This window comes from Daucus carota, chromosome 8, assembly GCF_001625215.2.
Source record: "Daucus carota subsp. sativus chromosome 8, DH1 v3.0, whole genome shotgun sequence".
Lineage (NCBI taxonomy): Eukaryota > Viridiplantae > Streptophyta > Magnoliopsida > Apiales > Apiaceae > Daucus > Daucus carota.
The window spans coordinates 14721872-14737105 of NC_030388.2; the positions used below are offsets into that span (position 1 = coordinate 14721872).

Here is a 15234-nt window from a genome sequence, read left to right on the forward strand (position 1 = left end):
TGCACACCTTCAATTACAGACATAATTACCAAGAAGACAAAACATTTAATGAAATGCATATTGTTAAATAAATATATCACTACTAGAAATATGTTAATACACATCAGTTAAAAACTGATGTCCCATAGAATTGCAACTGATGTTACTGTGGGCGATGTTAAAGGTACATGTCTTTAACATCAGTTAAAAACTGATGTCTATTGTTGGATTTAACATCAGTTCTGAACCCTAAATGATGTATATTATACTCTTTAACATCAGTTCAGTAATCTTGGATGATGTCTCTTGTATTCATTTACATCAGTTAATAACTGATGTTAAAACTTAGTGTCTTTAACATCGCCCACAAAGACAACGTTTGAATTTTTTTTGCTTACATCAGTTAATAACTGATGTCTGTAGCCTTTAACATCAATTTAACTTTAAAGAAACTGATGTTATAACATTTGATTAACATCATTTCTTTACTCATTAATTGATGTAATAAGAATGAATTAACATCATTTTTATACGTAAGAAATATAAAACCAAGATAAGAACCAAATCAACAACTAATTCTTATTAATGCATATATAAACCAATTGTACTCTATACATCCATCAAATTCCAATCTCACCTACTACACATCCATCAAATCCAATATCGATCAACTACTACACATCCATCTAATCTAAATATCAAGTATGTACTACATCCATATATTGATTTTCAACATGCAACCACTGAACATCCATCAAATCCAATATCGATCAACTACTACACATCCATCTAATCTAAATATCAAGTATGTACTACAACCATTATTGATTTTCATCATGTGCATCTGGAACATAAGGGATAAGCTCCACCTGTAGAAGATTTTTTTCCTATGCATATTAATAGAGCACCCAGACTTATGAAAAGAAAATGAAAGTTTCAGCGAAAACAAGATAAAATATGTTTAATTATATCTAGAATGAGACCAGACTAGTGAACACTGAACTTTATAGCAGAAAATTTTAAGTGTACTTCACCGATATATTGTTGTGATTTTGTAATGTATCTAGACAGCAGTAAAAAAAAATTACAAGTGTACATCAAACAATTTTATTGCACGCTTTCAGAATTCAAGGATTAATTAGTTCTATGAAACATGAGCGCGGTAGAATTAGTTATTAGATGCAGAGGAACTTGACCTTATATCCGTTTTTGTTTTTCTTTTCTAATACTCTGTATACCTTTCTAAAATGGTACATACTTTTTGCTAGACAAATTAAGAATCAAACCATTCTAAAATTTACAACACCAAACAAGGCACCCTATCTGTTCTACGTAAGTGTTGCAGTACAGTTCACATCTTAACAATTGAATATACTACTAGAAACACGCCACTCAAGCATGTATGAAAACAATCTAGAGCAGAACATATTCTAATACTCCGCTGACAAAAGTAGGACTAATCAAACTTGCGGTTTGTTAATCAAATTCCCCATATCCTCAACAATCTATAAAACGGCGCAAGACATTGCTCTATAAAACTATACTACCGGCTACATTGAATTCATGTGCAGAAAAATCAAAAATGTAATGCCTAGAACAAAATGCATCACTTGGTACACAAAATGAACTTCACTAATTAAAAGTAGCACTAATTACCAAGGACTATTCAGAATGTTCCACACTGCCCAAGACATTGCTCTATAAAATGTACTAGCGGCTACACTGAAATGAGGTGCAGAACAAATAAAAATTTCAATGCCCAAAAAAAATAAAAGGAATCACTACGTACACAACAAAATTACACCAAAACAAGGCACGACAAACATGTGCTTCTGTACTGTGGATCACTGGCATTATACACACCACAATATAGCCTTGCAACATCCTTTTTTTTAACACAATAATAATCAATATATCACATGCAAAACAAATACCATTCAAATGTTGTCACAATCAAAATATAAAATGTGCGGCACAAGTTTTGTCTAGGCATTTAGCCTCGCAATGAAATCCAAATATCAATGTCTAAATATGGGCGATTCGAATATTTAACCTAATAATCGAATTTCATAGTGGATGTTGTATACATACAATACTAATGTCATGACATACAACAATATATATACTTCACATACCTACTATGGAGTTATAAAAAGTATATGGGAGCTAGACTATAACAATTTTAGAGTCCCTATATTTCGTTGCGATTGGGTAGATATGAACAAAGGGGTTAAGGTTGATGACTTGGGATATACATTGGTTAATTTGAACAAATTAGGATTTTTAAATGATCCTTTCGTGCTAGGGAAACATGTTAAGCAAGTTTGCTACATTGATGATACTCTTGAAAAGTTTTGGTCTCTGGTGTTGAAAGTCCCGGAAAAAAACTTTTATGACCACTGTGTTGATGACAATGAAGCAACTGTAAAAATAAAACTTGAGAATGAGCTGCAGTTGCCCGTGTTCCCGAATGTTGATGAAAAAGACGATGAAAATACTAGCTATATGCGAGAGGAAGAAGAATGGATTCAACTTTCATCATGGTAATATATATAATTATTTATAGAACTTGAGTCCATGTACTGCTGACTTTTTTCTTTTTATAAGTGAAGCTCATATTATCTACATGTACATCTCGTGAACTCCTTGATGAGATTACTTTTGCCGTGATAAAATCATCATCTAGTTGACTATGAGTTCTCAATTAATTGAGAATGGTGCTGGTTGATGTCTCTTGTTATAATAGATGATGATTTTATTATAGCAAAAATAATCATTCGGCGGACATACAAGTATGGCTAGCTTCTGCTGCTGAAACAGGGCTCGGAGATATGTTATCTATTGCATATGATAAAATTATAAAATTTTCCACATCAAACTTATGCAAATTAAGGTTAATCACTTGTTTTGTGTTTATGGCAGAATTACTAGCATAAGGTGTCGAGGCCTGCAAAATTATGGGTAAGCAGCATGCATGTTACCAAAGGAAGTAAACAAGGATTATAATTCCATTTTCATTGTAATATTCACTACTAAACAACTCTATCTTGTATGTTGAACAATGTAATTTGAAATCTGTCTTGTCCAATTGGAAGTGTTTGGTTTGCCAATTTTGATTTTCTCGTTTGCTAGTCTCTTATATGAATGGCTTACAATTTTGATTGAGGATCTCTAGTTTGTTGTTGGTTGGACCTTTGGTTGATTTAAGGAATTATCTATTGGTTTGGTTTATTCAGATGGGGCATCTTATTGTTTGGTTTGTGGACAAGGTTGGGATATGTAATATGTGAAAGTCAATATTTTCTTTCATCTTTAGTGTATAGATAACGGCTTCTTTTGCTAATCATTTAACCATATTCCCAACAGGATTTTCATACGACATTGTTCCCAACTGTTGTATGAACCCTATTATCTCAATGCTAATAACTATTCTCTATGTACTTTGATTTCCATAATGGTATTTCTAATCAATTGTTTGATAGAGTCTAAGATATCAGTTTCAGCAAACCATTGTCTAAATTAGACAACGGAGTTGTCTAAAATTGTTGTCTTAAGATAAAATAAATTTGTGTTCATACAACATGCATGCACCCTTGTGTAAAAGGGTTACAAACAACAGCTCCTAAAATAACAGTTGTCTTAAGATGGAATGAATTTTTGTACATACAACATTCGTGCACCCTTGTGTAAAATAGTTATAAACATGCGGTGAAAAAACAGTTGTTTAAATAAGTCAAATCGAACAGCTTACACAATAGTGTGCAAAATCCAATATACACGTTGTTGGATGGAAACCAAGACAACAGTTTTTTCATAGAGAAGAAAAGCCCGTGGTTTGATTTTTTCGGACAACCGGTAGATTTTCAACCGTTGTCTCAAGACTGTTGTGTGAATGCGAATTTCTTTTAGTGATGGAGCGAACGAAATTAACGCAATCTAAGTAAGTTTTATACTTGTTTTTATTTTTTATATATACTTTGATAGTGGTAATATAAACGGTATGCTAGCTAACTTATTTTAAGTAATATTACATTATTTTTTGAATTAATCATACTTGCAGCCTTGGTGAACGCGTTATGATAGTTAAATATTTTGAGTAAATTTATTTACTTTTATTTTTGGATTTCATTTTTACTCCATGTGTGACCTCAACCATCACAGTTCAGATTTGTATATAGTCGAATAATTGAAAATCTTAGATGGCTTTAAATTATTTTTTCTGGGACCAGCGAGAACTTTGTTCTCTGTTTGAGAATGGAATTAGTAAATTGTATATTTTTTAAATATATTTTTTTGCAACCTTAAAATCATAGGGTGGATATTCAGTACTAAAAATTCTTTGGTTAGTGTGTGGGCTTCATCTCGTTGGTAATACATGTGATTATCTCCTCCTAGAGTCAGAGTGAGAAGGCAGTTCGAGGCAGGGATATCGGGGAGGAAAAGAATCCCCGTTCGGGGTTCGGGGCGGGGTCGGGGATGGGTATTAAATTCGGGGATCGGGGACGGGGATAGCACTCCCCGACCCTGAAATGCCCCCGTTCCCATCCCTAGTCCTATTTCGTCACAAACTAATAAGTCTATTAGACTTATTTTTTAGAGTTTGGCATGGAATTCACCTAATGGCTAAAACCCTTCGACCATGAAACTCAAAACTGGTGAAATTTAAATGCACAAAGTTGGTGCCCCCAAGTATGTCAACCAACAAGATAAGATATCTCATCTTTTGAGAGGAATAGATGCATATATTTGAAATTTGGCACATTCTTGATTAGTATCCTATATATATCTTTGTATATATTGTGTTCATATAAAATCATAATTACAATAAAAAACTAACATTAGTCAATTTGAGTCCCTCATTAATTTTGCCAGCAACCTCCTCCTACCCTCTCGGCATTGCACATTAGTGCAAACTTAAGATATGGATACCTTACTTGTAGAGCGTTTTATAAAATACCAGTTCTATAGTTATTTTAAAATAAAAACCATATATCAGCTACTACCCACCATAATAAAAAATTTAAGGTTAAGAAAGTATTAATCTTCATAGTGTTTTAAATTGAGTGCAATATTTAAGTGGAAATTAGTTCGATGGAGAGTTAAGGCAATCTAAGGAAGTTTTTTACTTTATTTTTTTATATATACTTTGATAGCGGTAATATAAACCGTATGCTAGTTAACTTATTTTAAATAATATTATATTATTTTTGAATTAATCATACTTGTAGCCTTGGTGAAAGAATTTTGAGTAAATTTATTTACTTTTATTTTTGGAATTCATTTTTACTCCATGTGTGACCTCAACCATCACATCAAATTTCACTCATGATCATTCATCCATATGTATATATCATGTGGCACAAATTCATGGACCAACTCTTGTCTTCTCCCCGCTCCAAACAAAATGCAGTCTTCAATTGCTCAATCTACAGATTCCCTATTGTTCGAACTGTCGTGAAAGTGCAACGTGGGTATTATATATGTGTTTGGTGAAGTCCAATTAGGAATTTCTAATGAGTTTGAATGATGTAAGGGTTTAGTGCATAACAAAAGATTGTTAATCTTTTTGAAATGAGTTGACCAGAAATTAGAGTTGAAGATTGCTTGGTATTCTTACTTTTTTAACAATGATCTTTGCGGGGCCAAGTAGAAAACCATCTATGTACAATCTTTTGGATATAGATTGGTCATGGTCTCTTGATAGACCCTAGAGTAATATTCGAGTGATAAAACAGTTCAGATTTGTATATAGTCGAATAATTGAAAATCTTAAATGGCTTTAAATTAATTTTCCCAGAACCAAGGGAGAACTTTGTTCTCTGTTTGAGAATGGAATTAGTAAATTTTACATATTAAATATATATTTTTTTCAGCCTTATAATCATCGGGTGGTTATTCATTACTGAAAGTTCCTTGACCAGTGTGTGGGCCTCATCTCGTTGGTAATACAGGTGATTATCTCCTTCCAGAGTCAGAGTGATAGGGCACTGCAGTCCTATTTCGTCACAAACTAATAAGTCTGTTAGACTTATTTTTTTGAGTTTGGCATGGAATTCATCTAATGTCTAAAACCCTTCGACCATGAAACTCAAAACTGGTGAAATTTAAATGCACAAAGTTGCAAATATGTCAACCAACAAAATAAGATATCTTATCTTTTGAGTGGAATAAGTGCATATATTTGAAATTTCGCACATCCTTGATTTGTATCCTATATATATCTTTGTATATATTGTGTTCGTATAAAATCATAATTAAAATAGAAACTAACATTAGTCAATTTGAGTCCCTCGTTAATTTTTCCAACAACCTCCTCCCACCCTCTCTGCGTTGCACATTAGTGCAAACTTAAGATATGGATACCTTGCTTGTAGAGCGTTTTATAAAATACCATTTCTATAATTATCTTAAAAAAAACCATATATAAGCTACTACCTACTATAATAAAAAAATTTAGGTAAAGAAAGTATTATCTTCATAGTGTTTTAAATTGAGTGCATTTAAGTGGAAAGTTCGATAGAGCGAACGAACTTAAGGCAATCTAAGTAAGTTTCGTACTTTATTTTTTTTATATATACACTTTGATAGTGGTAATATAAACAGAGTGCTAGCTAACTTATTTTAAGTAATATTACATAAATGTTTGAATTAATCATACTTGTAGCCTTGGTGAAAGCGCTATGATAATTAACATATTTTGAGTAAAATTTATTTACTTTTATTTTTGGAATTCAGTTTTACTCCATGTGTGACCTCAACCATCACATCAAATTTCACTCATGATCATTCATCCATATATATCATGTGGCACGAATTCATGGTCCAACTCTTGTCTTCTCCCCGCTCCAAACAAATTGCAGTCTTCAATTGCTCAATCTACAAATTCCCTATTGTTCTAACTGTCTTGAAAGTACAACGTGAGTATTATATATGTGTTTGGTGAAGTCCAATTAGGGATTTCTAATGAGTTTGAATGATATGAGGGTTTAGTGCATAAGAAAAGATTGTTTATCTTTTTCAAATGAGTTGACGAAAAATTAGAGTTGAAGATTGCTTGGTATTCTTATTTTTCAGCAATGAATCTGATATGTAGTTGGGAAATAAAGAAAAAGAAAATCAGTTCATTATTAAAAATTTCATCCTTTAAGCTTCATGCTTGTGGTGTACCCATTTTAGGAACTAAAACAACTTTGACTTTTCTTATTGACCTTGATAGCAATTAAAAGATCGAATATTTGATAAACTCTCAAACACTCGACAACATAATTTATAGATTTTACTTCTTCCGCCGGACTATTTAATTATAAAATCACTTACTTTCATTATATATTGTTTCAAGCTATGTTTATATATTTCATTTACATGTACTTTATATATTCGTTGTGGTTCCAAGCCATTACTATATTGTTAAAACTATCCCATTAGAGTACCTTCCACTACATATGTGACACTCTTCACATTTGTCGGAACAACAAATCTCAACTTTATTTTTGTAGAGAGTCGTATATTAAATGACCTTTTGCATGCTAGATAGAAGATATTTCTCATAGACCTCTAATCGTCAACGCCACATATATCTTTTACACATTTATCAATAATGGCCGGCAAGAGATGTGCTAAAATAGAAATTTTTCATATGTCGGAATGATACTTATTTGAAGACATGAGTGGATCTTGAAAATAAACTAGTGCATGGAACAAGGCCCTACACACCTAGATAGTCATACACAACACACATAACAAACCTTTAGACAATTTGATATCTCACATTGTAAAAGGTTATGTGAACAATTAGGTTATCAAATCTTCTCTCATATCATATAAATTGATGACTTTAGCACTGGACAATAATTGTGAAAATTAGTAATGGTGAGGAATGGTGAGCAATTCTCGCACATAAAGAAAATAATACACTACAACATGTTTGATTTGGTTTAAGGGATGATTTTCCTATACCAAAAACAATAACGAAACTCTTTACATGTGATATATTTGATTAAAGGAACCATTAACGATGGTTTAAAGCAGTACCGCTTTCCTTCTTGAGATTTTTATGGTTATATTCGAATCTCTAATTTGACGGATTTTTTGAACAATGCTATGCACAAGTATCCTACACTTGTTCAATATAGGTAACTTAAATAATTTAAATTAAATCATATCAAGCCTTCTGATCATGCATCACACAAACTCAATGTTGCCTTACATTGTATGACACTACATGACACGAATCATCAAAGTAGTGGCACATTGTCACAAAACTCAAGCAAACTCAAGGCAGGTTGCCAAATAATTCTTTAACTACGTAGATAAGTCAAGAAAACACAAAGAATCATGCAGTGTCTTGTTTCATGCATATCAAACCATCTAACCACTTCAATAGATTTTTACAACTGAGGATCTTGAGAAAACTATGTGAGACAAGTTGTTTTCATTTATATTCTACTTCACCATTTCATTTTTTATTTGATAAAATAGAAAGGTTTTTAGAAGTAGTACATTCCAAAAAACCCTTTTACGCACATATTCATGAGATGGATCTGAGTAAAAGATAACTTGTAAAACTAACTAAAGTGGAGAGTATAGGAATAAATGTAAAACTGCAATAAAATTAATAATATCTAACACAAATAAATAATAATATTATTATATTAGATAAATTATGTTGCTCACACCCTTGATACTATCTTAAAAGAAGTTTTCATGATTTTACACATAAAGTCTTGTCATTAGTAGTTTTACCCATCCTTCCAACTTCTCAAAAAAAAAAAAGATAATAACCTCGTATCCGTAAAAATTTAATACATATCACAACCATATGATTCGAGACATTTCAAATTTTCATGAGTAAGAATAGAATAAATTTTTGAACTAGCACAATTGGAAATTGTGTCCATCAATAAAATAATTACGAATAGATGAACATAACATGTGTACACTCTAATTAATTTGTTTTACATATATAAAAAAACTAGCTATATTTTCAAAAATGAAAAAAACCTTTATGATGGCTAATTAATTAATTTCTCTTACGGGTTATTAAAAGTTACTTCACCAATACCTCACCATACAATGGGGTGGCAATATTGGACCCGACCCGACGACCTGACACGAATTCGACTCGTAAAATACGAATTCGAGTTTGAGTTTTTTGGGTTCAGGTCGAATTCGGGTTGACCCAAAATCAACCCAGAAAAAAGGGGTCATTTTCGGGTTGAATTCGGGTTATCCGAAATTGACCCGAAATTAATATATAATATAAATATTATATACACTTATATTATTTATATTATTTTTATAATATTTATCAGTTAAATTTAATAAAAAAAATTATTTTAATAAAAATTAATTTATTTGAAGTAAAATAATATTTATTTATTATTTAAAAAATATATTTATTAATAAATATTAATTTTCGGGTCCGGTTCGGGTTACCCGCGGGCAGTGCGGGTCGGGCTCGGGTTGGGTATTCTAATTCATTAAAATTTGGGGTCGGGTTTGGGTTGGGTTAAATTTTTGACCCGCGACTGTCAACCGGACTCCAAACCCGAAATTGTCAGCCTTACCATACATGTAGATTACTTTCTGAGCATAACTTTATAAATAAAGTCCATTATTTGATATGTGGATTTTTAATTGTATTACAAAAAAATCCCTAACAGTAAAATCGTGCATGTTATAGAAATTAATTTTTTCACTATGTTAGATAAGTGTATTTGTGACACTAAATTTTACCATGGACCTTTAAGTATAATATTTTAAAAATAAAACGGGACTGAAAAGATGAAAAAATAAAAAATATTTCCATGAGATGAATAACATATTCTTAGGTAAGTTAAATATTTCAACAATTTTTAAAACTAAAAGTAATTTAATAAAATTATATATAAGTTTGTAGTTCAGAATTATGGTGTGTCATTTTGGACCAATATTCCCAGTACTTGAACAAAATTAAAAATATTAATAATAAATGGTGATGAAATATGCCTTTTATAATATCGGTAAATATATTAATCAATATATTCAAATAGATTTTAGATTTGCAAAAAATAATAAACTAAAATATACCATTTAGTTTTTTTCCGAAAAGTAAGACTTTACCCATCGTGACAAATGAAGTTTGGTGCCTGATGTTAGGAATATATGATAGATTTTGGGTTTTGTATAGTTTTTATTGATGTTCAAATTGACTTTTCCTACAAATATATAAACACTTTAAGCAAGTAGACCAATCATATGTTTTTTAGTTTTAATAAAAATAAGCCAAAAAGGAATTATAAGTGTGGCGTGTTTTGGAAATAGAAGTCATTTATTCTCCTTGTATTATCAAAACAACAGTAAGAATGTCATGGCACAAAAAAGAGGAATATAAGATCCCTAATAAATACTAATGTTACAGGAAAATTCCAAAAATTAATTACGTTTTTTCCATTTGAAAGATTACCATATTGTCCGACAATGCAAGTTTTTAAATGCTAATAGAATGTAATATTCAGATACCAATATTTCCTCGCTTTTTCCAATAGTGAAGGTACCCAAGGGGTAGCATCCCTTTATAATCTCCTGTTCTATTTCATTCTATCAACTAAGGAGGATAGAGAAACATGGCAACAAAGAGCAAGGGTCGCCAAAAGATTGTTATGGCAAAAATGAGCAAGGAAAGTAATCTCAGGGTTACATTCTCCAAGAGGCGTTGTGGGTTATTCCAGAAAGCGAGTGAGCTTAGCACCCTATGTGGTGTAGAGATTGCAATCATCGTCTTCTCTCCTGGGAAAAAAGTTTTCTCATTTGGATATCCGAATGTTGAACAAATCCTTGAAAAGTTCCTCAATGCTCAGGACCCGAGTCCAATGAATTCAACCACCCTTCAACTTGTACAGGCTCTTCGCAGTGCAAGGGTTCGTCTACTCAACAAGGAACTCTCTGAGTTGCTTATATATTCGGAAGAGCAGAAGAAACAAGGGGAGGAGCTCATAAAATTGAAGAAGCAACGACAAGAAATGTTCTGGTGGGAGGCTCTGATTGATGATCTTCGATTTGAACAACTTGATATGTTGAAAACAGGTATGGAGGACCTCAAGAAAAGCATCGCAACACACGCTCAGAATCTTGTGATGATGGAACACGCACTAGCACTAGATGGGTGTAGCTCCAGCACTGGACTTTCAATGACACCAAATGGATTTAATCTCGGGCACGGATGTGGACATCCAATTGTGTACCAAAATTAAGGAACCCAACTAGGGGTGTGAGGCATGAAGGAGCTGAATTATAAGAACTTGTCGTAAGTGGTCTTTTGTTAAAACATTTTATATATGTTTGTACAATAAGAAAACCAAGCTATCTATCATGCTTTTTGTCTTGGTTTGTGCTACTCATTTAATCATTTCTTTCTTGATATCATGATGAATAAAAGATTTTAATGTTGTTTTCTCTATTTTGGTTTCATAATATTATCATTTAATTTATCCAGTTGCTAAAAGTTGTTAGTTCTTATACTCTTTATATATTGATGTTTAGTATAAGTGTCAATTTACAGAATGTTAATTTCTTTATTATATATAGAAGAAGAGAAAAGAATGTGCGAGGGGCGGTAGAAATCTTCATCTTTGCGGGGCCACGTAGAAAACAATCTATGTACAATCTTTTGGATATAGATTGGTCATGGTCTCTTGATAGACCCTAGAGTAATATTCGAGTGATAAAACAGTTCAGATTTGTATATAGTCGAATAATTGAAAATCTTAAATGGCTTTAAATTATTTTTCTCGGAACCAGGGGAGAACTTTGTTCTCTGTTTGAGAATGGAATTAGTAAATTTTACATATTAAGTATATATTTTTTGCAACCTTATAATCATAGGATGGTTATTCACTACTGAAAGTTCCTTGGTCAGTGTGTGGGCCGCATCTCGTTGGTAATACAGGTGATTATCTCCTGCGAGAGTCAGAGTGAGAAAGCAGTGCAGTCCTATTTCGTCAAACTAATAAGTCTGTTAGACTAATTTTTTTGAGTTTGGCATGGAATTCATCTAATGGCTAAAACCCTTCGACCATGAAACTCAAAACTGGTGAAATTTAAATGCACAAAGTTGGTGCCCCCAAATATGTCAACCAACAAAATAAGATATCTCATCTTTTGAGAGGAATAGATGGATATATTTGAAATTTCGCACATCCTTGATTTGTATCCTATATATATCTTTGTATATATTGTGTTCGTATAAAATCATAATTAAAATAGAAAACTAACATTAGTCAATTTGAGTCCCTCATTAATTTTTCCAACAACCTCCTCCCACCCTCTCTCCATTGCACATTAGTGCAAACTTAAGATATGAATACCTTGCTTGTAGAGCGGTTTATAAAATACCATTTCTATAGTTATCTTTAAAAAAAACCATATATAAGCTACTACCCACTATAATAAAAAAATTTAGGTAAAGAAAGTATTATCTTCATAGTGTTTTAAATTGATTGCATTTAAGTTGAAATTAGTTCGATGGAGCGAACGAACTTAAGGCAATCGAAGTAAGTTTCGTACTTTATTTATATGGGTTTGTCTAGTGTGTGCCCATGGGCACATGCTAAGCACAGATATCCATAAATTTGATGTGTTATCATTGGTGTGGTTGGTGTGAATGCAGGGGGGCCATCATTGAGTGTAAGCCAATCAAAATATAGAAAAACTATTAACTTTTGTGCTTAGTGTGTGCCCATGGGCACACACTAGAAAAACCGTATTTATATATATATACACTTTGATAGTGGTAATATGAACAGAATGCTAGCTAACTTATTAAGTAATATTATATAATTTTTTGAATTAATCATACTTGTAGCCTTGGTGAAAGCGCTATGATAATTAACATATTTTGAGTAAATTTATTTACTTTTATTTTTGGAATTCAGTTTTACTCCATGTGTGACCTCAACCATCACATCAAATTTATCTCATGATCATTCATCCATATATATCATGTGGCACGAATTCATGGACCAACTCTTGTCTTCTCCCCGCTCCAAACAAATTACAGTCTTCAATTGCTCAATCTACAAATTCCCTATTGTTCTAACTATCTTGAAAGTACAACGTGGGTATTATATATGTGTTTGGTGAAGTCCAATTAGGGATTTCTAATGAGTTTGAATGATATGAGGGTTTAGTGCATAACAAAATATTGTTTATCTTTTTCAAATGAGTTGACGAAAAATTAGAGTTGAAGATTGCTTGGTATTCTTATTTTTCAGCAATGAATCTGATATGTAGTTGGGAAATAAAGAAAAAGAAAATCAGTTCATCATTAAAAATTTCATCCTTTAAGCTTCATGCATGTGGTGTACCCATTTTAGGAAGTAAAACAACTTTGACTTTTCTTATTGACCTTGATAGCAATTCAAAGATCGAATATTTGATCGACTCTCAAACACTCGACAACATAATTTATAGATTTTACTTCTTCCTCCAGACTATTTAATAAGAAAATCACTTACTTTCATTCTATATTGTTTCAAGCTATGTTTACATATGTCTTTTACATGTATTTTATATATTCGTTGTGGTTCCAAGCCATTACTATATTGTTAAAACTATCCCATTAGAGTACCTTCCACTACATATGTGACACTCTTCACATTTGTCGGAACAACAAATCTCAACTTTCTTTTTGTAGAGAGTCGTATATTAAATGACCTTTTGCATGCTAGATAGAATATATTTCTCATAGACCTCTAATCGTCAACGCCACATATATCTTTTACACATTTATCAATAATGGCCGGCAAGAGATATGCTAAAATAGAAATTTTTCATATGTAGAAATGATACTTATTTGAAGACATGAGTGCAAATTGAAAATAAACTAGTGCATGGAACAAGGCCCTACACACCTAGATAGTCATACACAACACACATAACAAACCTTTAGACAACTTGATATCTCACATTGTAAGAGGTTATGTGAAAAATTAGGTTATCAAATCTTCTCTCATATCATATAAATTGATGACTTTAGCAGTGGACAATAACTATGAAAATTAGTAATGGTGAGGAAAGGTGAGCAACTCTTGCACATAAAGAAAATAATACACTACAACATGTTTGATTTGGTTTAAAGGATTTTCCTATATCAAAATAATAACCAAACTCTTTACATATGATAGATTTGATTAAAGGAACCATTAACGATGGTTTAAAGCAGTACCGCTTTCCTTCTTGAGATTTTTATGGTTATATTCGAATCTCTAATTTGACGGATTTTTTGAACAATGCTATGCACAAGTATCCTACACTTGTTCAATATAGGTAACTTAAATAATTTAAATTGAATGATATCATGCCTTCTGATCATGCATCACACAAACTCAATGTTGTCTTACATTGTTTTACACTACATGACACGAATCATCAAAGTAGTGGCACATTGTCACAAAATTCTTTATTCTACATAGAAAACTCAAGCAAACTCAAGGCAGGTTGCCAAATAATTCTTTAACTACGTAGATAAGTCAAGAAACCACAAAGAATCATGTAGTGTCTTGTTTCATGCATATCAAACCATCAAACGACTTCAATAGATTTTTACAACTCAGGATCTTGAGAAAACTATGTGAGACAGGTTGTTTTCATTTATATTCTACTTCACCATTTCATTTTTTATTTGATAAAATAGAAATGTTTTTAGAAGTACTACATTCCAAAAAACCCTTTTACGCACATATTCATGAGATGGATCTGAGTAAAAGATATCTTGTAAAACTAACTAAAGTGGAGAGTATAGGAATAAATGTAAAACTGCAATAAAATTAATGATATCTAACACAAATAAATAATAATATTATTATATTAGATAAATTATGTTGCCCACACCCTTGATACTATCTTAAAAGAAGTTTTCATGATTTTACACATAAAGTCCTGTCATTAGTAGTTTTACCCATCCTTCTAACTTCTAAAAAAAAATGATAATAACCTCGTATCCGTAAAAATTATTAATATACATATCACAACCATATGATTCAAGACATTTCAAATTTTCATGAGTAAGAATAGAATAAATTTTTGAACTAGCACAATTGGAAATTGTGACCATGAATAAAATAATTACGAATAGATGAACATAACATGTGTACACTCTAATTAATTTTTTTTACATATATAAAAAAACTATCTATATTTTCAAAAAGGAAAAAAACCTTTATGATGTCTAATTAATTAATTTCTTTTACGGGTTATAAGAAGTTACTTCACCAATAC

The 15234-nt window shown here is 31.6% G+C and overlaps 1 protein-coding gene across 1 annotated transcript; it reads left to right on the forward strand.

The window, feature by feature from the left end:
• The first annotated feature begins 10583 nt into the window (after nucleotides 1-10583).
• LOC108203876 (agamous-like MADS-box protein AGL62) lies at nucleotides 10584-11210 on the forward strand. Its single transcript, XM_017373081.2, has one exon. It carries the CDS (start codon nucleotides 10584-10586, stop codon nucleotides 11208-11210), a length of 627 nt encoding a protein of 208 aa, XP_017228570.2.
• Nucleotides 11211-15234: the final 4024 nt, after the last annotated feature.

Coding starts and splice junctions, on each gene's coding strand:
- LOC108203876 (XM_017373081.2), top strand. CDS start 10,584: ATGGCAACAAAGAGCAAGGGTCGCCAAAAGATTGTTATGGCAAAAATG.